The sequence below is a fragment of the Schistocerca gregaria genome, chromosome 2 (assembly GCF_023897955.1).
Source record: "Schistocerca gregaria isolate iqSchGreg1 chromosome 2, iqSchGreg1.2, whole genome shotgun sequence".
Classification (NCBI taxonomy): domain Eukaryota; kingdom Metazoa; phylum Arthropoda; class Insecta; order Orthoptera; family Acrididae; genus Schistocerca; species Schistocerca gregaria.
Genome location: NC_064921.1, coordinates 730057560 through 730079467, shown reverse-complemented (window position 1 = coordinate 730079467; position 21908 = coordinate 730057560). Strand labels below are relative to the sequence as shown.

Here is a 21908-nt window from a genome sequence, read left to right as displayed (position 1 = left end):
CGATATGAAACCAGTCTTTAGCTACTAACACTGCGTTTATTGAATGAAGGTCGAAATGCCTTCCGAATAGAACCATATCAGTATCCTAATTCTAACATTCCCGAACAACAAGCTAGCGTAAATACTGTATTGATTGTCAGAGCTTCCCAAAATGTAATGGAATAGCACACAAAAGAACTTAAGTATATTCCTATGGATTTACTACATAATGAACCCTTGTCCACTTTTGTTTAATTTATACTAAAAATTGTAATTATCTCTTCTCTAATTACAGCAAACCATTTTATTCTACGTGGCCAAACACACTAATTAGTCTAACTTCTGACCTCTTCCGTGGCTCTGTGCCATATGTGACTCAATTTTTGCGCGGATTCGTGGTTTACTTTGAAACTTTCGTGAATTAATCTGATAACGTAGCTGATATTTTCTTCTTTTTTGCTATAGTAATACGTACATGACAACTTATTTACCGAAGATGATATTTGAAGGACGAAGAATAAGTTGGTCATCCAACAGTCGGTCTCCATGCCTGCCTTAGGACCAGCCGTAATCGTTCTTAGTATTTTCAGGCTGGTTGCGTGAACGACGTATATTATGGAGCAGTAGAATTGTTGCACTGTCTTCCTCGAATACTATATTTCTACATTTAGTAGAACTGTTCTAGTGTGTGTGTGTGTGTGTGTGTGTGTGTGTGTGTGTGTGTGTGTGTGTGACTTAACTGCTAAGGTCATCAGTCCCTAAGCTTACACACTACTTAACCTAAATTATCCTAAGGACAAACAAGCAAAACCATGCCCGAGGGAGGACTCGAACCTCCGCCGGGACCAGCCACACAGTCCACGACTGCAGCGCCCTAGACCGCTCGGCTAGCTAATCCCATTGCTCTAGTGTACCGGTTTTTCTCAAGTCTGCCTGATGAAATACGCCGAAGGAATTCCCAGCCGCATTGCTACGATCGTAGCAGTTCGGTGAACGAAGGTGTGACACAGACGCTTAGTTAGCTCAAATGTCTATGTTTAGAGGACAATCAAGGTCATTCTCGCATAATTTTGTGAGAATAACTTTGGTTTTCTTCTAACCATTACCATTTAAGTTACTTAAGCGTTTGTGTTACACCTTCGTACACCGAACTGCTACGATCGTAGCAATGCGGCTGGGAATTTCTTCGGTGTATTTTATCGGGCAGATTTGATAAATACCAGAACAATAGAGCAGTTCTTTAGAATAGGGCCCTCTATTCTTGTATGCGTTCCCTTAACGGTTGCCCAGCGTTACCCCAAAACCATCACATACATATGTCTCCATTCCTACCGTTGGTTTCGCGTACACTGAAAAAAATAGCGCTTCGTATTATAACTCGTAGGCATGACGCATGATTCAGATGTTTACCACTATTTATTCTTTCTATGTCCTTTTATATTTATCAACAATTAAAGGAAGCTGTAACAAGTCGAAATTTTGTTCGAAGAGATTCCGGGAGTGCAGCCGGTCGTCGTAAACTTCATTCCACGGTATTTCAACTAGACACCTGCTAGTCATCTTCTGGTGGGGCACCGAAATCTCTTTCAAAATTTAATTCGCCGGAAAAATTTCCAATTTCACAAGTCGAAATAATGTTTACGTCATTACAATACATTTTAGAGGATCGTTGATTTCGTGCATGCAGCAGAATCGTCGCCGAAAAAAGTGTTTCGACCTAATACAGTTAACCGTATACCACGTGTAGAGAAAAACAAGCAAACACAGTCATAACAGCGGCCCTGAGCCTTTTTCTGACTCTTTCAAAGAAGTTTCTTTTTCTCCAGGAATGTCGTTTGTTTATGTACAAAATGCCGAGTCAAAATGGTTCATATGGCTCTGAGCGCTAAGGGACTTAGCATCTGAGGTCATCAGACCCCTAGAACTTAGGACTACTTAAACCTAACGAACCTAAGGACATCGCATACATCCATGCCCGAGGCAGGATTCGAACCTGCGACCGTAGCAGTCTCGCGGTTCCGGACTGAAACGTCTAGAACCGCACGGCCACCGCGGCCGCCAAAATGCCGAGTCGTATGGAGTCTACTTCAACTATACGCCACTCTGTGACTGTTCAGAGATCGGTGGCAGGTAAACGCATACAACCTCCAAAAGAACCATGCGTAATTTACAAGTATAGTGTTCAACGGAGGAACAAGTCTTCTGGTCAGGTGACTACAGGGTTATAGACACAAAATCAAATAGGGGTAATGCAGGAGTAGGCTTAATAATGAATAGGAAATTAGGAATGCGGGTAAGCTACTACAAACAGCATAGTGAACGCATTATTGTGGCCAAGATAGATACGAAGCCCACACCTACTACAGTAGTACAAGTTTATATGCCAACTAGCTCTGCAGGTGACGAAGAAATTGAAGAAGTGTATGATGAAATAAAAGAAATTATTCAGATAGTGAAGGGAGACGAAAATTTAGTAGTCATGGGTGACTGGAATTCGAGTGTGGGAAAAAGGAGAGAAGGAAACGTAGTAGGTGAATATGGATTGGGGCTAAGAAATGAAAGAGGAAGCCGCCTGGTAGAATATTGCACAGAGCACAACTTAATCATAGCTAACACTTAGTTTAAGAATCATGAAAGAAGGTTGTATACATGGAAGAACTCTGGAGATACTAAAAGGTATCAGATAGATTATATAATGGTAAGACAGAGATTTAGGAACCAGGTTTTAAATTGTACGACATTTTCAGGGGCAGATGTGGACTCTGACCACAATCTATTGGTTATAAACTGTAGATTAAAACTGAAGAAACTGCAAAAAGGTGGGGATTTAAGGAGATGGGACCTGGATAAACTGAAAGAACCAGAGGTTGTACAGAGTTTCAGGGAGAGCATAAGGGAACAATTGACAGGAATGGGGGAAAGAAATACAGTAGAAGAAGAATGGGTAGTTTTGAGGGATGAAGTAGTGAAGGCAGCAGAGGATCAAGTAGGTAAAAAGACGAGGGCCAGTAGAAATCCTTGGGTAACAGAAGAAATATTGAATTTAATTGATGAAAGGAGAAAATATAAAAATGCAGTAAATGAATCAGGCAAAAATGAATACAAACGTCTCAAAAATGAGATCGACAGGAAGTGCAAAATGGCTAAGCAGGGATGGCTAGAGGACAAATCTAAGGATGTAGAGGCTTATCTCACTAGGGGTAAGATAGATAGATACTGCCTACAGTATTAGAGAGACCTTTGGAGATAAGAGAACCACTTATATGAACATCAAGAGCTCAGATGGAAACCCAGTTCTAAGCAAAGAAGGGAAAGCAGAAAGGTGGAAGGAGTATATAGAGGGTCTATCTATACAAGGGCGATGTACTTGAGGACAATATTATGGAAATGGTAGAGGATGTAGATGAAGATCAAATGGGAGATACGATACTGCGTGAAGAGTTTGACAGAGCACTGAAAGACCTGATTCGAAACAAAGCTCCGAGAGTAAACAACATTCCATTAGAACTACTGACAGCCTTGGGAGAGCCAGTCCTGACAAAACTCAACAATCTGGTGAGCAAGATGTATGAAACAGGCGAAATACCCTCAGACTTCAAGAAGAATATAATAATTCCAATCCCAAAGAAAGCAGGTGTTGACAGGTGTGAAAATTACCGAACAATCAGTTTAATAAGTCACAGCTGCAAAATACTAACACGAGTTCTTTACAGACGAATGGAAGAACTAGTAGAAGCCGACCTCGGGGAAGATCAGTTTGGATTCCGTAGAAATACTGGAACACGTGAGGCAATACTGACTTTACGACTTATCTTAGAAAATAGATTAAGGAAAGGCAAACCTACGTTTCTAGCATTTGTAGACTTACAGAAAGCTTTTGACAATGTTGACTGGAATACTGTCTTTCAAATTCTGAAGGTGGTAGGGGTAAAATACAGGGAGCGAAAGGTTATTAACAATTTGAACAGAAACCAGATGGAAGTTATAAGAGTCAAGGGGCATGAAAGGGAAGCAGTGGTTGGGAAGGGAGTGAGACAGGGTTGTAGCCTATCCCCGATGTTATTCAATCTGTATATTGAGCAAGCAGTAAAGGAAACAAAAGAAAAATTCGGAGTAGGTATTAAAATCCATGGAGAAGAAATAAAAACTTTGAGGTTCGCCGATGACATTGTAATTCTGTCAGAGACAGCAAAGGACTTGGAAGAGCAGTTGAATGGAATGGACAGTGTCTTGAAACGAGGATATAAGATGAACATCAACAAAAGCAAAAGGAGGATAATGGACTGTAGTCGAACTAAGTCGGGAGATGCTGAGGGAATTAGATTAGGAAATGAGACTCTTAAAGTAGTAAAGGAGTTTTGGTATTTGGGGAGCAAAATAACTGATGATGATCGAAGTAGAGAAGATATAAAATGTAGACCGGCAATGGCAAGGAAAGCGTTTCTGAAGAAGAGAAATTTGTTAACATCGAGTATAGATTTAAGTGTCAGGAAGTCGTTTCTGAAAGTATTTGTATGGAGTGTAGCCATGTACGGAAGTGAAACGAGGACAATAAATAGTTTGGACAAGAAGAGAATAGAAGCTTTCGAAATGTGGTGCTACAGAAGAATGCTGAAGATTAGGTGGGTAGATCACATAACTAATGAGGAAGTATTGAATAGGGTTGGGAAGAAGAGAAGTTTGTGGCACAACTTGACCAGAAGAAGGGATCGGTTGGTAGGACATGTTCTGAGGCATCGGGGGATCACCAATTTAGTATTGAAGGGCAGCTTGGAGGGTAAAAATCGTAGAGGGAGACCAAGAGATGAATACAGTAAGCAGATTCAGAACGATGTAGGTTGCAGTAGGTACTGGGAGATGAAGAAGCTTGCAGAGGATAGAGTAGCATGTAGAGCTGCATCAAACCAGTCTCAGGACTGAAGACCACAACAACAACAACAGTGTTCAAAGGAATGTTTGGGGTTATGACAACTTTACTTTGCTTTTATGTCGTAGCTCCCGAACTTAAAAGCTGCATAATGGACCTGAAACATAAAAATAGTTCCTCTGTGTGTCTTCTTATAGGCGTGTTCTTTCACTCACACGGATTATTCGTAGCGCGGCCGATTCTAGATAAATATGTGTCGTTCTAAGGTTTTTTGTATGTCAGTTTTTTTCATTTTTGGCATTGTTTGTTAATGTGAAAAATCCCGAGTAGCGCCGTGTTCCGGATTCCACACTAAACTGTACGTCCCGCTATAACTGGCTGGGTATGTCGGTTCGGCGGTCAGAGGATGGTAACGGCATACCACCTCCAATAGAACCATGCCTTGTGGTGACCAAACCAAACTTCGGGATGATGACAGCTTTACCTTGATCAAATGTAAATGTCGTGTGACTACGGCCTCCCTTCGGGTAGACCATTCGCTGGGTGCAAGTCTTTCGATTTGATGCCACTTCGGCGACTTGCGCGTCGATGGGGATGAAATGATGATGATAACACAACCCCCAAGTCCGTGAGCGGAGAAAATCTCCGACCCAGCCGGGAATCGAACGCGGGCCCTTAGGATTGACATTCTGTCGCGCTGACCATTCTGCTACCGGGGGCGGACACCAACTATAATTATATTTTATGGGAGGCTTAGTTATGCAGCACATCCTGTGTAAAACGTAGTAGAAGTTCCGCTGAGACCTGTAGTCTTGCTGGGGCTCAACTTACAAGCGAGCGGTTGACACGGTGCTACCCGTTCCGCGGCGCCGAGGCACGGGGCGCGTGCGTGGGCTGCTGCGCCCGGCAACCGCGACCTAAGATGCAGCGGCGTCTGCGTCGGCGGCAGGCGTCGCCCTCCGCAATCAATACGGGCGTCGCGGCGCTGCGCTGCTGGTCGATAGGGTGGGGAGGCGGCACCCGGTGACCCACTTGCACAGCCAGCGCCGGCACCTGCGTGCACCCAGCCCTGCCCGGGGCTGCCGCCGCAGCCCGCGTCGCGCCGCGCCGCGCATGCGCGCCGGCCACTCCGACACTGCCGTGTGCTTTGTTCCCGAGGCGCCGCGTGTAGCGTCGAGGGGGAAGAGCGCGCTGCGAAGTAATGCGCGGATGCAGTCACGCCCTGGTCACAGGAAGTGTCCGTAAAAAGGTCATGAATAGGACATTTATTGTTGCAGAGGCTCGCTGTGCTTGCGTCGGGTGGTGTGAAAGAAACGGTACGTTCTAAACATGGAGTAGTTGCTTTTCATAGTCCGTCTATGAAGTCGAATTTTCTCTGAAGGCTACTAACAGGTGCTCCGTCCAAATACTGCAAAGTGTTTTCTTCTTTTTTTGTTTGTGTTTGTTGGGTCGTGCCTGCAGAACTGCTACACACTGAAGTCTTGGGTCACTGTACCGTAGCACGCCCCTGAAGAGCCGAAACGATATAGCTCAGTCCATTCAAAATTGGAGTATCGCATCTTGATAAGACTTCAGAGTGCTGCAAAGTTGGCAACTTGCTTTAAATGTTCAAAAATATAAATCTGTTAAACCTTCACGCGTTTTCAGTCTGGAATCTCGTTGATTAGAGTGGAATTGTCTTCGTTGAGGACTCTCGCCTCGAATTGAGCCCCGATGACCAGGGAAGACGTGTGTGGGGAGAATGCCGGACTTTTGTCACGCCGGTCATTTGCCACATTTCCCCCTTCTCCAGGTAGCTTGAGTAGCGATCGCTCAGGTAAGGGACGCCCTTCTACTGTCCGCTTTCAAACCGTCGTCCCCACACCTTACTCGATACAACCAGTACGCAAGGGACCATCTTCTTCGACATCTTGGCGAAATACAGAGCTTCTTCTCCGAAATCGAAATATTTATAACTATTGGGAAACGAAAGCAATTCCGACGATTATGTCAGTATTTAATTAGTTTTGCCAAGAATAAATACAGATCCCTCTCTCTGTACGGTAGCTTCCTTTCACGCTTACTGATCACTGCATTTGTGCCTACTTTAATTACTGCAACTGAATGCTCAAAAAACGATAAGGAAAGAAGAAATGGGTATGTGAATGTTCGAAAAGAAGAACGACATACTCCATATTAATTTACTCTCTAAAATGCGATATCCCTTCCGACGAAACGTTAGTTAATAAAGCGTAGCGGGACAATGTTCAAAACGTGACTGAAAGTACGTTCATAAACAGAATTAATAACATCTATGATTGACATGTCATCTAAATTCGACATACAGTTTTAAAATGTTAGAAATAAGGAAAGGAAATAATACAGAATGCTATGCTTGTAATGTACGTTGTTATTCTACATTGTCCAGCTCTGGTATTTATAGGGTCACAGAGAAAGCATCCTAGGTTTTGGAGGGAAAAGCCGTAATTGTAATGATCTCCACAACAACAGAAACAAGAAGCACAACTTAAGAAAAAATAATGTAATGTGTGTTCCAGCTCACAAGCGACATTGAAGCAAGTACTTCCTGTGACTTAGTATGGGCAGGGGTTATATTAGACAACCGGAATAAATTAATAACTGGCTCCTTTTACCGACCTCCGGTCTCAGATAAAACAGTTGCTGAACATTTCAAACAAAACTCGAGTCTCATCACAAATAGGTACCCTACTCATACAATTATAGTTGGCAGCGACTTGAATCTACCTTCCGTATGTTGACAAAAATACGTTTTCAGACCCTATTGTAGATAGAAAACAACTTCAGTAATTGTTCTAAATGCGTTTCTAAAAAGTATTTTTAACAATTAATTCACGAGGCCATTCAAATTGTAAATGGTTACGAAAACACACTTGACCTCTTAGCCACAAATAATCCTGAGCATCACGACGGATACAGGGATTCGTGAACACAAAGTCGTAGCGAGGTTCAATTCAGTAACAGAGAAATTCACCAAAACTAAACGCGAAATATATCTATTTATAAAAGCAACTGTAAATTCGGTTGACTACTTTCTAAGGGACAGTCTCCAATCCTTTCAAACTATGTAAATGAAGACCATATGTGGCTTAAGTTCAAATAAATAGTATCAACAGCACTCGAGAGATTCATACCAAATAAATTAATAACATACGGAACTGATTCCCCATGGTACACAAAACACGACAGAAGGCTGCTGCAGGAGCACCGAAAAAGGCACGTATAATTTAGACGAGTGCAAAATCTCCAAGATTGGCGAAGTTTTACTACTGAGGCTCGAAATTTGATGCGGATTTCAATGCGAGATGCATTTAATAGTTTCCACAATGAAACTCTCTCTAGAAATGTTGCGGAAAATACATAGAGATACTGGTCCTATGTTAAGTAAACCAGGGGAAAGGCTCAGTAAGTACCTCTACTGTGGGTCGGGAGGCTGGTGATGAGAAGGAGGAAGAGGGGGAGACAAGAGACCCAACCCTCCGGAGCAGGTAAAACCGTGGCAAATGTCCGCACACCGTGTGGGGATGCTCTGGATAGCGGTGGGATGCCAACCTTACTGTTGCCCGTCATAAGGGCCGAGAGGCAGGAGTGCTGGTCGAGGGTGCCATTTCTTTTCATAACAGGTCGTCTTTGGTTGTAATTTGCGACACCCTTACAGCACAGCGGTATGTCGACGATACTTTACGCCGTGTTCAGTTGCCCGTCACGGCAAGCGGTTCTGGGATTACATTTCAGCAAGATAATGCCCGCACGCACACGGCGCAAGTTTCCTACTGCTTGTCTTCTTGCTTGCCAAACCCCACCTTGGCCAGAAAGGTCGCCGGATCTCTACCCAACTGAGAATGTTTGAAGCTTTATAGACAGGGCCCTCCAACCATCTCGGGGTTTTGACGATTTATCACAGCAGTTGGACAGAATGTGACGCGATATCCCTCAGGAGGAAATCTAAAACTGTATCAATCAGTGTCAAACCAAATATCTGCTCGCATAAGGGCCAGAGGTGGATCAAAACGTTACTGATTATTAGATTTGTAAAGCTCTTTATCTTGAATAAATCATCCAATTTTTCTGAAAATTTAATCATATATTTGTCTGTGCATGTACATGACAACTACTAATTTCCATTTCATTCAGATAATTTCTTCGGAGTGTGTCGGTTCTTTTGTCTTAGAGTATGTTTTGTGGAAGGTAATGTCTAAATAAGTAGAATGTCATAAGTTGTTTTTTGTAATTATGTTCCAAAACTCTTGGGCGACGAATTTTGTGGAGAGGGAATTTTTCACTTATTGTGAGATACCAAAAATATTTCAAACTGAAACGTGAATCTGTAGGGAATTAACACAAAGGTAGAAATTGTGAATTTTTCTGATAAATTTGCTGTAACTATTCCTGTACATTATTTTACAACCTTATGGATGTTACAATCTGAGTAAACCCTTGGTGTACCTCAGTGCACCTTCTTCTTGACCCAATGCAAAAGGATAGAGCAACACTGGTGAAAACACATAACTGTTCGGTAATGGGAGGAAAAGATGTGTTTCCATTCCATGAGCACAACAATACAGACGAGAAGCCATTTCTTCCACGGACGCTCCATGTGCCGCAGTTTGCTGCGCCTCTGCCGACTGCGGAGGAAACATAAAAAAATGACGGATAAGAAACCGCACTTCCGTCGTGAATAAAACATACGCGATGCGCGCCGACACTAGCGGATCCCCATTATCCAGGCAGCACAGCGATGCCAAAGATGTGAACTAAGATTCACTGCGGCCTCCCTCAGATTACTGCTCTCAGAAGCCTCCAGCTTCTTGTTATTTGGATCAGTAGCAAGCATTCGTACTTAACTCCCAATCTGTCTTTTTCACTTCATTTTTCTTCTTCATTGTCGTTTAATTAATGACTATCCACAGTACTGTGGTGTGCAAATCTATATTTTATTTTTTCGTACCTTGGGGGCAATCAGCACAAGATATCGTATACGGTTTTACGCAAAATATCTCGCCCTGCAGTAGGAATACCTCTGCTGGTAGTAATTTACACTCGTAATGGGAGACAAAGGTGTGTCAGGTATCGCGGGAGGCAGTGATGTGAGAGTGCAACTTTTCATAACTTGCAATAAATGATTTAGTACGTGCACCTCGAAATTCGCAATTGGTGATATAGGATAACGAGAGGTGGCATTCCAAGAGAAAATAGTTTTGTTACTGAGATGATTGGTGTCTGTAAGCTACACACATTTGGAAGCAGTGTGGAGGGGTATGACGGTTAGCACACCGCTGTCTCGGCCGTTGTCGGCTTTCTAGACCTTGGAGCTGCTACTTCTCATTCAAGTGCTATACAGTTGGGACCACGAGGCTGAGTGCACCCCTTACAGTCCTCCCATCAAGGAAAGAATCTTGGCAATACCCGGAATCGAATCTGGGATCTCCACATAGCAGCTACACCACACGCTACCAGTTTTTCTTTCTTCCTTCTTTTTTTCGTTGTCTTTCTTCTACAAGGACAACGGTTCTCTGCGGACGTCACATGGCGTCTATGAAAGCCTAACGTTTAAAACATTACTCGGTTTTTAATTACAGAAGGCGACTAGCTCTCTGACCGAACGCGCTAACCTACCGTGCCGGCGTCCACTGAGCTACGGAGGCAGGCCTGTATATCGACAGATCTTACATAATGTTCTGTAGTTGCTTTATATCCACTTGCAATGTATACACAGTGTTTGACTACTAAGGTACAGACAAAAGGGGCGAGTGGAGAACAAAGAAACAAGCAAATAATCAGAATAATCATAGGTCCGATATTTGCACAACTGCAGACATGCCGGTGTCACAACACTGTTAATATCCAAGGTTACTAATCGCACACTTTAAGGTTGTCCCTTTACAGATCGATTAGGTTCGTATGGCTTCTGGCTGCTACGGCGTGTTTACGCTCATTGTCAGCCTTAGCTACCTAACAACATAAAATAAAGTAGCCATTGGGAAAATAGTGTTGGTTCGTGTGCGGTGTTTGTGCACAGTAGTTATTATTCAAGAAAACGAACGAAGTGGCTGTACCTGGTCCATCGAGCGACTCACCATCAACTTAAGTGTCATTTATGCGACGTATTAACCCTTTACCTGTTCGTTTCTTTTATAAAAGCTGACTGTCGTAAGAGGAATAAGAAGAGGAGCTTGTTCCAGCAGAGAATGTATTACGAGCCGATCGCATGGTTTTGCTCCCAGCAGTCTCTACAAAAGGGCCACCTTTACGTGAGCGGTTAGTACGTTTCCCGGTAAACCTCCCACCCTTGATTCATTGAAGAACCGAACTTTCATTTCAAACGCCAGATTACTTTACAAATGAATTAATGTGTTAAACATTCGGAGCTAAGCATGTAAGAGAGAAGAAAGTGTAGAAAAGATTTGAAATTATGTTTAAAGTTTGTTAGCATTAGCTGAGAGCTCTCACAATCGGTATCAAACAATGAATGATTACAGTATAGATAATTTAGGCTCCGTTTTAAGCAAAAGCTAGTTTTTCACGAAGCTCAGTGTTTGTGGCGTCATATCTCTTGAAGTATTTGTCGTACAGTATTGCAAGTACATTCAGTAGTACATGTGGATACGTTCTGCAAAATGCGTTACGAATGAGTGAAGCTGCAGTTTCATTGCATGAACAGCGAAAATGTAGTAAGCGATAAATTTATTTTTCCTTTCATAATTTTTTGGAGACTGTAAGTGAGAATATATTTCGTAAAGGTTTGAAATAATCTGTAAAATTTGTTGGAATTTCGCGCGCCGTAGACACAGCTTCTAAATTTAATACTGCGTTAAACCTTTAACATAAGATAATACATATTAATGATTAGATTACGACATAATTTTAAATTTGGTCAAAAACTGTATGAAATATTGAAAATCAAATTTTTGTTGCTCCTGAAAGACGTTGGATAGTCAACCTTCGACTGTAACTGTGCTGTGCTCAGAATTAGCCGTTTCATAATATATCAGCGTGACAATGCCAGACCACACACTAGCGCTACCACATCTGCAAAAATCGGACGCCTTGGGTTCACTGTCATCGATCATCCTTCATGCAGTTCCAATGTTTGCATTTTCTCTGTGTCCAAAAGTTAAAGAACACCTTCAAGAACTTCACTTTCATAGTGATGAAGCGGTGCAAGCAGAAGCGACGTTGTATCTCCTTCGACAATGTCAAACATTTACACTGACGATATAAGCTAACTGTTCCCCCGTTCGGCGACATGCGTTTATCGCAGGGTGACTATGTTGAGAAATATGTATGTAGGCATAAATAATAAAGACGTAGAACGTTAATAAAGATTCGTTTTATTTAAAAAAATCGTTATGTGTGTTTACATAAAAATTCAGAAGCATTACTTATCAGCACGCCCTCGTAAATTCTGTTGACTTAATAACATAGTTTAAACCAAATAAATATCCATTCAATAATATTCACAAGTATGCGTATGGTGGTCTCACGTAAATTACGCACTCAAATGAAAAACGATTAAATACTACAGAAAAAGTGCGAACAAAGGTAACTTAGCTGCACATTAGTTCACGACAGTCAACTGCAAACGGTCCAGGTCCGAAAGTGCATGATGTAAACTACAGTTCATTCTCCTGAATAACCACTGCCTTTTGAGTGAATGCGTGTACGACAGTTTTAGTTCTTATCCACATTCGTTTGTTTTAATAAATGTCACGACACACACACACACACACACACACACACACACACACACACACACACACACACACACACGCACGCACGCACGCACACCACTGTCTAAAACAGTATCACATTTGTACGATGTTCATTCAGTAATTAAAGAGACAAATTGGCCTGGGGTAAAAACTGTTAGTAGGGCAAGTTTGGTACTTTTATGGCTGATCAGCTGATGTGTCAATATTGTTTTGCTTATAACCTCAAACATACTTTTCAAGATGGTGAGTCCGCTTGAAACGTCCACATTAGTTGAACAACGTTCTGTTATTCGTCTTTTACTTGCTGAAGGCGAGAAACCAGTGAATATATGCTGCAGAATGTCTATAAAATTTATGGTGAATGATGATGTTTGGTTTGTGGAGCGCTCAACTGCGCTGTCATCAGCGCCCGTACAAAGTCCCAATTTGTACACAGTCCAATTCTTTACACAGTCCAATCGAGCCACTGTCACGAATGATGAGAATGATGATGAAATGATGAGGACAGCACATACGCCCAGTCCCCGGGCAGAGAAAATCCCCAAACCGGCCGGGAATCGAACCCAACACCCCGTGATTCAGAGGCTACAACGCTAACCACTAGTCCACGAACTGCCGGACATTTATGGTGAAAGTTGTATGCATCTGAGTGTGTAAAGCAGTTCAAAAATGGTCGCGACTTAGTGACTGACGAACACTGTTCTGGCCGACCAGTTGCAGTTTCAGCTCCCTCATTTGAAAGTCGAATGTATGACGTTATTCGTGCCGACCGCCGTGTGACTGTGAAAATGGTATTTGATAAGGTTCAAGTTAGTACTGGTACAGTTCATAACATTATCTGTAACAAGCTGAAGTACCGCAAAAACATGTGAAAGATGGGACCCAAAGTATGGCTGCACAAGGAAACAAGGTTGAGAGTGTGCACAGTGCTAAAGGAACGTTATGAAAGAGAAGGTGAGCACTTCCCCAACAAAATTTTAACTTGTGATGGAACTTGGGTTCACTATTAAGAGGCAGAATCAAAAATACCAAGCATGTGGAGTGGAACCACACCAACTCACTTGTAAAGAAAAAATTCAAAACCCAAGCATCAGCAGGAAAAGTCATGTTGGCGGTGTTCTGGGATTCTGAAGGTACAGTTTTTTGTGATTATCTCGAAGAGCAGCGGACAATGAACAGTCAATACGATTCGGATTTGCTTTTAAACAAGGTGAAGCCAGCCGTGAGAGAGAGACGACGTGTATCTCAGAGTAGAAGTGTGATTCTCCAGGAAGACAACGCACGTTCTCATATTGCTCAACTAACCTGTGAAACCATCGACAAAATGGGCTTGAGAAGTACTGGCTCATCCCCCTTACAGTCCTGATACAGCACCTAGTGATTTCCATTTGTTTGGTGCACTGAAGGAGGCATTACGTGGGAAGAGATTCCAGGACAACGAGGACGTGAAAGCGTTTGTGGGAAATTGGTTCAAACATCAAGGTAAAGAGTTCTTTGAAGCCGGAATAAAAGAGCTTGTAGCCCGTTGGAACAAGTGCATGAATGTTCAATGGAATTATGTTGAAATGCAGAAAAAGTATTGTAAAAATAAACGCTTTTGCCCTCCAGACCAATTTGTCTCTTTGATTCGTCTTTCATTTCTTCAGCGTTAGCTGCCATACTGAGCCGCCGCCGCCATTCATCCCACCGCCCACGCTCGGTCCCGGGCAAATCCCTGCATCCGGCGTCCGGCCACGAGCCTAGTCGGTCGGCTGACCGCGGCGAGCTGTCGGAGCCCTCTCTCACGATTGCCAATCGGTCCACGAGTCGTCTTCATGTAATGTCACACTTCTACTGCCTCTCAGGGCGCGCCATAAAGCACCAAACTGTAGTTGAAGTTGATAGTTAATTTCAACTCTGGTTTATTAATCTGCTTCTGTTATGTGTTCCGTTGTGCTACTTGAAAGTACGAAGATTACAGAGGAAAAACAAAAGCAAAGGGGAACGAAATGATGTACCAAATCCTGTCCTCCCCCAGGAGCATACGTAGCATGGATAGTCGGCCGGAGTTAATTCTTTAAATTATTTGAAATCGCATCAAATATTCTGTATGTTGTTTTGTTTGGATTATAAGAATTTTGTTTATTTATTTCGCAGTTTAAACCCACTTCTGCGACGGAGTATGGATTCGATCCCGTGCTCGCTGCTAGTGGCAGGCTTGGTAAAAGACACAAACCATTCTGGTATGAGCCGCTGCATCACTACAAGTACAAGGTGAACAACACTGCTTATTTTTCGTTATAGTTTTAATTTGTTTTGTTTTCTATTGAGTGCAAGTTATTTGCATATACTAACCGTATTGTTTCTTTTAATTTATTTTAATTTTTTGTGGTTGACGTTTAATTTTTCTTATGCAAACTCACACCTGTAACAAGTGCAACAACTCTTAACTTTCATTCTACGTCCTTACCTTACATAATAACTTTGACCTTTGTTTGGATCGATTATGTAAATCGCCTTTATTCGTTTAATTGAACACGAGAGCCACTGTTATTTTGGTCAAATTGATAAGTCGACCACAGCTAAACATATTTCATAGTGTGAGGCCCATGTAATAGAATGTCATGAGACTAGTCTCAGCCAAGACAGTACATTGCCATTACTTAGAGATGGTGCAGAAATTTGTAAAGACTATAATTATTTTAACAGGATGGAAGAGGAAATAAAATACGTACATCGACTTTTCACAATGAGTGGAATTAACTGTTGAAACAATTAACGCATTCTGCATCATGTGACGAATTGTGTGCCCTCTATCCAGCTCACAGTGTCCATGTACGAGGCCTGTTTGTTTTAAGTAAGTACTGTATTGAAATAAAAGTAAAACAGCTAGACTGTTCTTAGCAATTTTATTTTTACATGAAAACCTGTACTTTAATCTATTTTTCTACATAAATACCACCAATATTAAGGCACCATGTTTTACAACCAAATTTCGAATACCATCCTCGCAGAAATCTGACGCGTGATTAGACAACAATATTCTTGGCACTTTAGGAAATTCATCACACAACGTCGAAATCGTAGTGTCTGTTCTCTCTCACTTTTTCATCAATGTTCTGTAACACATGTCAATAATGACTGAAAGTCACCCTCTTCGTTTCTCACTACGCACATTCGCACGACCATCTTTAAAAGCTCTCACCCATTTCTATACATCCCATCGCTCACAATGTTTTCATTGATCTGTCGATGAGTTTCAGCCGCTTTCACGCATTTAGCATTAATAAAAGGAACCACAATGCGTATTTCGCAATCGCCGGGATTGTCAGTCTGAGGAGGCATTTCAGATACAGACGTAAACACACCAAATTACTCTAATTGCGTCTGTGCCTTGCCAACGGAATGCGGTATACAGCGCGCATGCGCCAAATGCCGACCGCGGCGGAATTTCAAAACGGTACTTACTTTCAGAACATGCCTCTTATATTCGGCGTCGCTTGCGCATTCTACGCACTTGCCAGTGTTCATCGCTGAAGATGTCCTCGACAGACAGGGACAAACCTTCAGTGAATAGTTTTATATATCGACCACTAGGTCGATAGCAGTAGGTACTGGGAGATGAAGAAGCTTGCACAGGATAGAGCAGCATGGAGAGCTGCATCAAACCAGTCTCAGTACTGAAGACCACAACAACAACATCGACCACGACCTCTCAGTCCTGACATTTTAACAGAAGTAAATACCGGCCGCGGAAGCGTTCGTGGTGTTTCTCTACGACTGTTGAGAACAGTTTAGGTGATGCTGAATCTCGTTGGTGGATTCCTCTTCCAGTTATGAATTTTTACTCCACTGATCAAATCTTAATGACGACGGTAGCATTGAATAGTATATTCAACAGTATATTACGACGGCTGCCCAGAAAGCAATGCACTGCATTTTTTTCTTCAACAATTCTTTACTGAACATAATGAGAATTACACACACAAAAGAATCGTGTTTTATCTACACATCCTATTTTTCCACGTAATCTCCATCCCGTTCTATGGCCTTCCTCCAGCGCGAAACAAGGCTTCGTATGCCGTGTCGGTACCAATCTTGTCCTGGTGGCGGAGCCAGTGCTTTACTGTGTGAATCACCTCCTTATCGTCTTCAAAATGTCTTCCACAAATGGCATTCTTTAATAGAAGTGCAAGTCCGAGGAGGCTAGGTTAGGTGTGTCAGGTGTGACAGCCGTGGATGGTCTCCCTGACTGCTGCAAATCGTGGAGTTCTGCCGAACCGCCTTCTGACGACCTCACCCTCCGTGCCCAGCGACTAACTGTATTTCTGTCGACAGCAGATGCTCCATAGACTTTGCACAAGCGTTTACGAATATTCTCGACAGTTTCTTTCTGTGCAGTGAGAAATTCAATGATGGCACGGTGCTTGTTATGTACATCAACTGCAGACACTGGAGCGCTTACTTCAAATAATACATACGCAATGTTTCGCTTTCGTGCGTTGTTTTCGGCTGAGAAAAGAAAAATGCGGTGCATCACTTTCTGGGCAACCCTCGTGACATAAGATAAGGGAAGTTACTGCGATAAGCGAAACTGCCTAAAAACTATGCCTAGCCCACCTTACTTGTTTCTGTGTGCGTAGCTGTTGTATATTTGAAAGTTAGAACGAAAATTGATACTTGACGTCATCCTGTGGCGTTTATGAGGCTCACAGAGCGTTTTCGAGGCTGCTGCGTTAGTGCGAGCCAGGACGTTGCAGTTTTCGATAGGCTGCTCTCCCCACCGTAGAACAGGTTTGGGTGCAGATGAGGAGAAAGCGTGGCCCGGGCCTGCAGCTGCGGGTGGAGCGGTGAAAGCAGTCGATATTCAGCCGGAGAAAATGGTGCATCCGGGGGGGCTGGGCGGAAAACTTTACGTCGCACTCGCAGTTCGCTACGTATCCTTTACTTGCCGCTTCCTGAACATAGCGAGACAACTTTTACCCCGTGACCACCAGACAAGATTTCGTCCTTTCTTTAGTCCATCTTGATGAGTATTTGCGCGAGAGTTTTTCTGAACGATATCAGCGCGATTTTGGTTTGGTCTTTTGTCACTGTTCCATATCCCCGAGGAAACAGCGTCCGCTAATTTCAACAGTGTGCGGCTGAAGCGTTGTGAAGATCTCTATAGTCGTCAGGGACTTGATATGAGAGCATTTTCTTACGATAATATGATTCAATATCTTCCCTTTAAGATTAAGTTGTCTAGCAACAGTGAGAACCGATGAAAATACGTTGTCTTCAAGTACGACGCCAGTTGTCCGTACCAGCACGCTCCATTCGCACTGGTGATTAATTTGTGGGCCTTCTCTAATAGCTCATACATAAGTCTGTAAACGTGCGCTTTATGGGTATCACTCCTTCACCTGGAGTCTATACACCATACAGCAATTGGTGACGAACGTACACGAATTGACGACGAAATTTACATTACCGACCTGACTCAAAGATAAAGACAGCTCTCCTGCCTGGATCTCATGTCATTATTTTGAAATAAAAGTAGGCTGAGGGGAATACGGTGCACTTTCCTTACCGCCAGTCGTCACAGGTATACCAGATCAGAGAGAGAGCCGCGTTGTCCAAGGCGTCTTGTCACGGTTCGCGCGGCTCCCTCCGTCAGAGGTTCGAGTCCTTCCTCGCGGGCATGTGTGTGTGTGAGAGTTGTCTTTAGCGTAGTTAGATTAAGTAGTGTGTAACGCTAGGGACCGATGAACTCAGCTGTTTGGTCACCCGCATCACACCCCCCCCCCCCCCACAAAAAAAAGCGACAGAGAGACTGCCCACATTATTAAGGAGCTATTTAGCATAATCTTAAGATGTGGCCTTCCACTGTGACAAATTTCGTCCTGCTCGATCAAGTCAGTGTCAGTGGACGAGCAGCTTACTACAGCCATGTCCTTCCGTTCCACTGGAACACAAAAACGGCATAGCTTACAACACTCCAACTCGCCACTCCAAAACAATATGAAACCTTTTACGTTACTTTATAGTGGCGGAATGTTAAAAAGTTCTCCAAATGCGGTGGCAGCTGCAAGTATTCTTAAATACATGTAATAATACAACAAAAACAGCCGCATCAGTTATACAACTCTCCAAATTATTTTATTCCTGTAATATCGTTTTTACGTCCATGCAGGAACACAGACAGAACAGAAACGACTTGTTTGTTGCTTAATTTTTTAGGAACAAAAGTATTTTGCGATCTTTGACCTTATAGACTGATACAAGAAGAAAGCACAAAAACGTTAATGACGTGAAACTAGGCTGACTACCTCACGACCCCTCCAGGGCGCTGATATCATAAGCTCTTGCGCAGCCTCCCGGAAAACAATTCGCAGAAACGTGGAACGTAAAAAGCAGACGTAAATGGGCTCAAATGGATCCTACTCTGAAGTCAGTATGTATAAAAATTCGCAGCAGCAGGTTTATTTCTTTTGTGTAGAGCCCGTAATTCCTATTTACCCACGGAACTCGACTGTTCCTTCTATTGAGGAATAAAGTAAACCTATACCTATAGAGACATACAGAATCTTGCATAGCCTTTGCAACAAACGCCTATGACTGACAGATCTCGTCATAGAGGACAACTTGTTGGAGGCAAAATGTTCGCTGACGCTTCCCAGCAACATTAGGCGCCTGTTAAGACTTGTAATGCACCTGAAAGGCGGCAGAGCGAAGGCGCGGTGTGCGTTCGTATGCATCATATGTTGCCTATCATCCAGTCAACTGCTCCAATTATTGAACTGTTAGGGAAAAAATGGATAATTAATTACAAACTACGAGTGTACACACTTTATTCAAGATATAAACGTCACTTCAGATATTGGGATTTATGTTATGACATTTTCAATACGCCTGCCATCATTGGCGATGATGTGGCGCAGACGAATTGAGAAATTCTGCATGACCCGCTGAGGTGTCGGAACATCGATGCTGTCGATGACCTCCTCAGTGCCTGTTTTCAACTCAGCAGTGGTTTTGGGGTCATTGCTCTACACCTTGTCTTTAATGTAGCCTCCACAAAAAGGATTCGCATGTGTTCAGATCCGGAGAATATGCCGGCCAATCCTCAGAGCCAGAATGCGGTCGCCAAAGTGTTCCTCCCTCCTGCTTCAATGGGGTCGAGTTCCATCTCGCATGAACCACATCTTGTCAAAATAAGGGTCACTATGGATAATGAAGATGAAATCATCTTCCAAAACTTTCACGTAGCGTTCAGTAGTCACTGTACCATCAAGGAATATTGCACCGATTATTCTGTGGCTGGACATTGCACACCACAGAGTCACCCGTCGATGGGGAAAGACTTCTCGATCGCGAAATGCGGACTCTCAACAGAGAGAGCCAAGTCTGGGCTGTAAGGTCGGTGAGCAAACACTTCCTATCGCAAACGTTGCAGGTGGGTCCTCATTGTCCTTGCCGTGTGCGGCTGAGAATTGTAGTGAAGAAGAAGACGCATGACAGATATGTTACGTGGGGTTGCATGAAATCAGGCGAAACCTCACAGCGGCCATCCGTACTTGGCGGAAGACTGTAGTTCTGGGCATCTTAACATGCGCACTCTGTGCGTCTGAAGAGAGCGACGTGCTTCGGTAAAACCTTGTCATCCCAGAGTCGCCAAATACCAATGGAACCCTGGCGATGGTGGGAAACGTGAGCGAACATTTTTTCTCTACCAAAAGTTGTTCCCTATGGACCTCGAAACATCCTATATAAATATGCAGATATTTAGTACTCAGTACGTTGTCTATCCTGAGCAAGCCTTGTAATCTCTGAATAACTACTGCAACCTACATATATTTGAACCTGTTTGCTATATTCATTTCCGATTCTCCTTCTACAACTTTTACCTCGTTGTACTTCCTTTCATTACCAAATTCGTTACTCCTTGATGCCTCTTCAGTTCAATTCCTTTTTCTTAATGAAATTAATTTAATGATAATAATAATAAGAAGAAGAAGAAGAAAATTATATTAGGAATGCATAGTATAATAATGGTATCTTATTTACTGATTAGTATAAAATTTAAATCTGCACGATATCTATTTCTTCATCGTTCACATCGAGTTAAATTGCAGTTATAATGCTAGTAGAACAACCCCCTACACGCCTGAAATATTGTTGTCTAAACAAAACTTTATTTGCAGTGAAGGAATCATGGATATTTTTTTCTCAGTTGTTTGTGTATGCTGAACGTTTGTAAAGAAAAACAGCAGACGGATACATAATCTTTTAATATCTGCTATTCTGTGAGATGGATTCCTGTTTCCTATTAAAGAAAGATGCTTTTACTTATCCTTCAGTCATCCCGTCTCTGAGAGTTCTTTTCGCTTTTATTTTAGCCGCATTTTCATTAACAATAAATAATTGAGTAGCAGTAGATAATTTAGAAAGGTAGTCAGTGACGTGACTTCTTCTGGATCCTGAAAATTACAAGATATTTTTGCAGTGTGGCGTATCTAATAAATACCAGAGAATCAACATGCTTACGTGTATTATTTTAAATGGCAGTACAATTTCAAAAGATGAATAATGTTGTTTAGAGGCAAAAAAGGTTTAGTTTGATGTGCTGTCTGCATTGTTCCTCGGTTAAATGACACAGTTATTAGTAAGCCAAACATAGCTTCGTACGTGTTTTACTCTCTGCGTAACCTGTTATATATTCTGTAAATTCTAGACGTACTTCAGCATTGTACTGTTGACGTACGTCGTGCAGCGAGAACGACATTAGATGGACTATCCATCAAACATCTCAGAATCGCTTTTGCTAAGCTGGCATTCTCAATTTCACAAGACACATTAGTATGCCTGGCTACCCTGTAATTCATTTGTACGGATCGATATTCCACGGCTATCGTGACTGACATTTCCCTTTGCAGTTCCAACTTCAGCAGCCGAAAATTTAGACCAGGGTCAGTCGTAGTATTCCACCCTCTGAGCTCAGGGATAACGAAGAGGGTAAAAGGCTTGCGGAAGGGGCAAGGCACTTGCGTGTGCGGATCTCACTGTCTTATCCGCGGAGAACTGCAATCACTGAAGGCTGGTGATTACCTTTTTAGAAAGCGGATAAATCTTTACGTATGCCTTTGAGAGCTGTGTACGAAATGCGTGCATATACTTGTCAGAATTATTTCGAAACTACTTCCCAACTGTCTGTTACCGTCTCCCTCTCTTTTTTTCCCCCTCCATCAGTCTCCTCATTGGATTGACGCGATCCGCCACGAACTGCCCATTAATACCAACCTCTTCATCTGAGTGTTGCAGTTGCATCCATCATTCTCAAGTATTTATTGCTCGTATTCTAATCGCTGTCT

The 21908-nt window shown here is 42.7% G+C and overlaps 1 protein-coding gene across 4 annotated transcripts in view; it reads left to right on the top strand.

The window, feature by feature from the left end:
- The window catches only part of LOC126334867 (ski oncogene-like), a 599408-nt gene that overhangs the window by 324819 nt on the left and 252681 nt on the right, over nucleotides 1-21908 (top strand). For 2 of the 4 annotated variants that reach the window (XM_049997555.1, XM_049997553.1), the window contains exon 2: nucleotides 14713-14829. The exons of the other annotated variants lie outside the window; for them this stretch is intronic. In XM_049997555.1, coding sequence (XP_049853512.1) covers nucleotides 14713-14829 — 117 coding nt within the window. The remainder of the gene's footprint in view (nucleotides 1-14712; nucleotides 14830-21908) is intronic. 4 annotated transcript variants of the gene reach the window in all.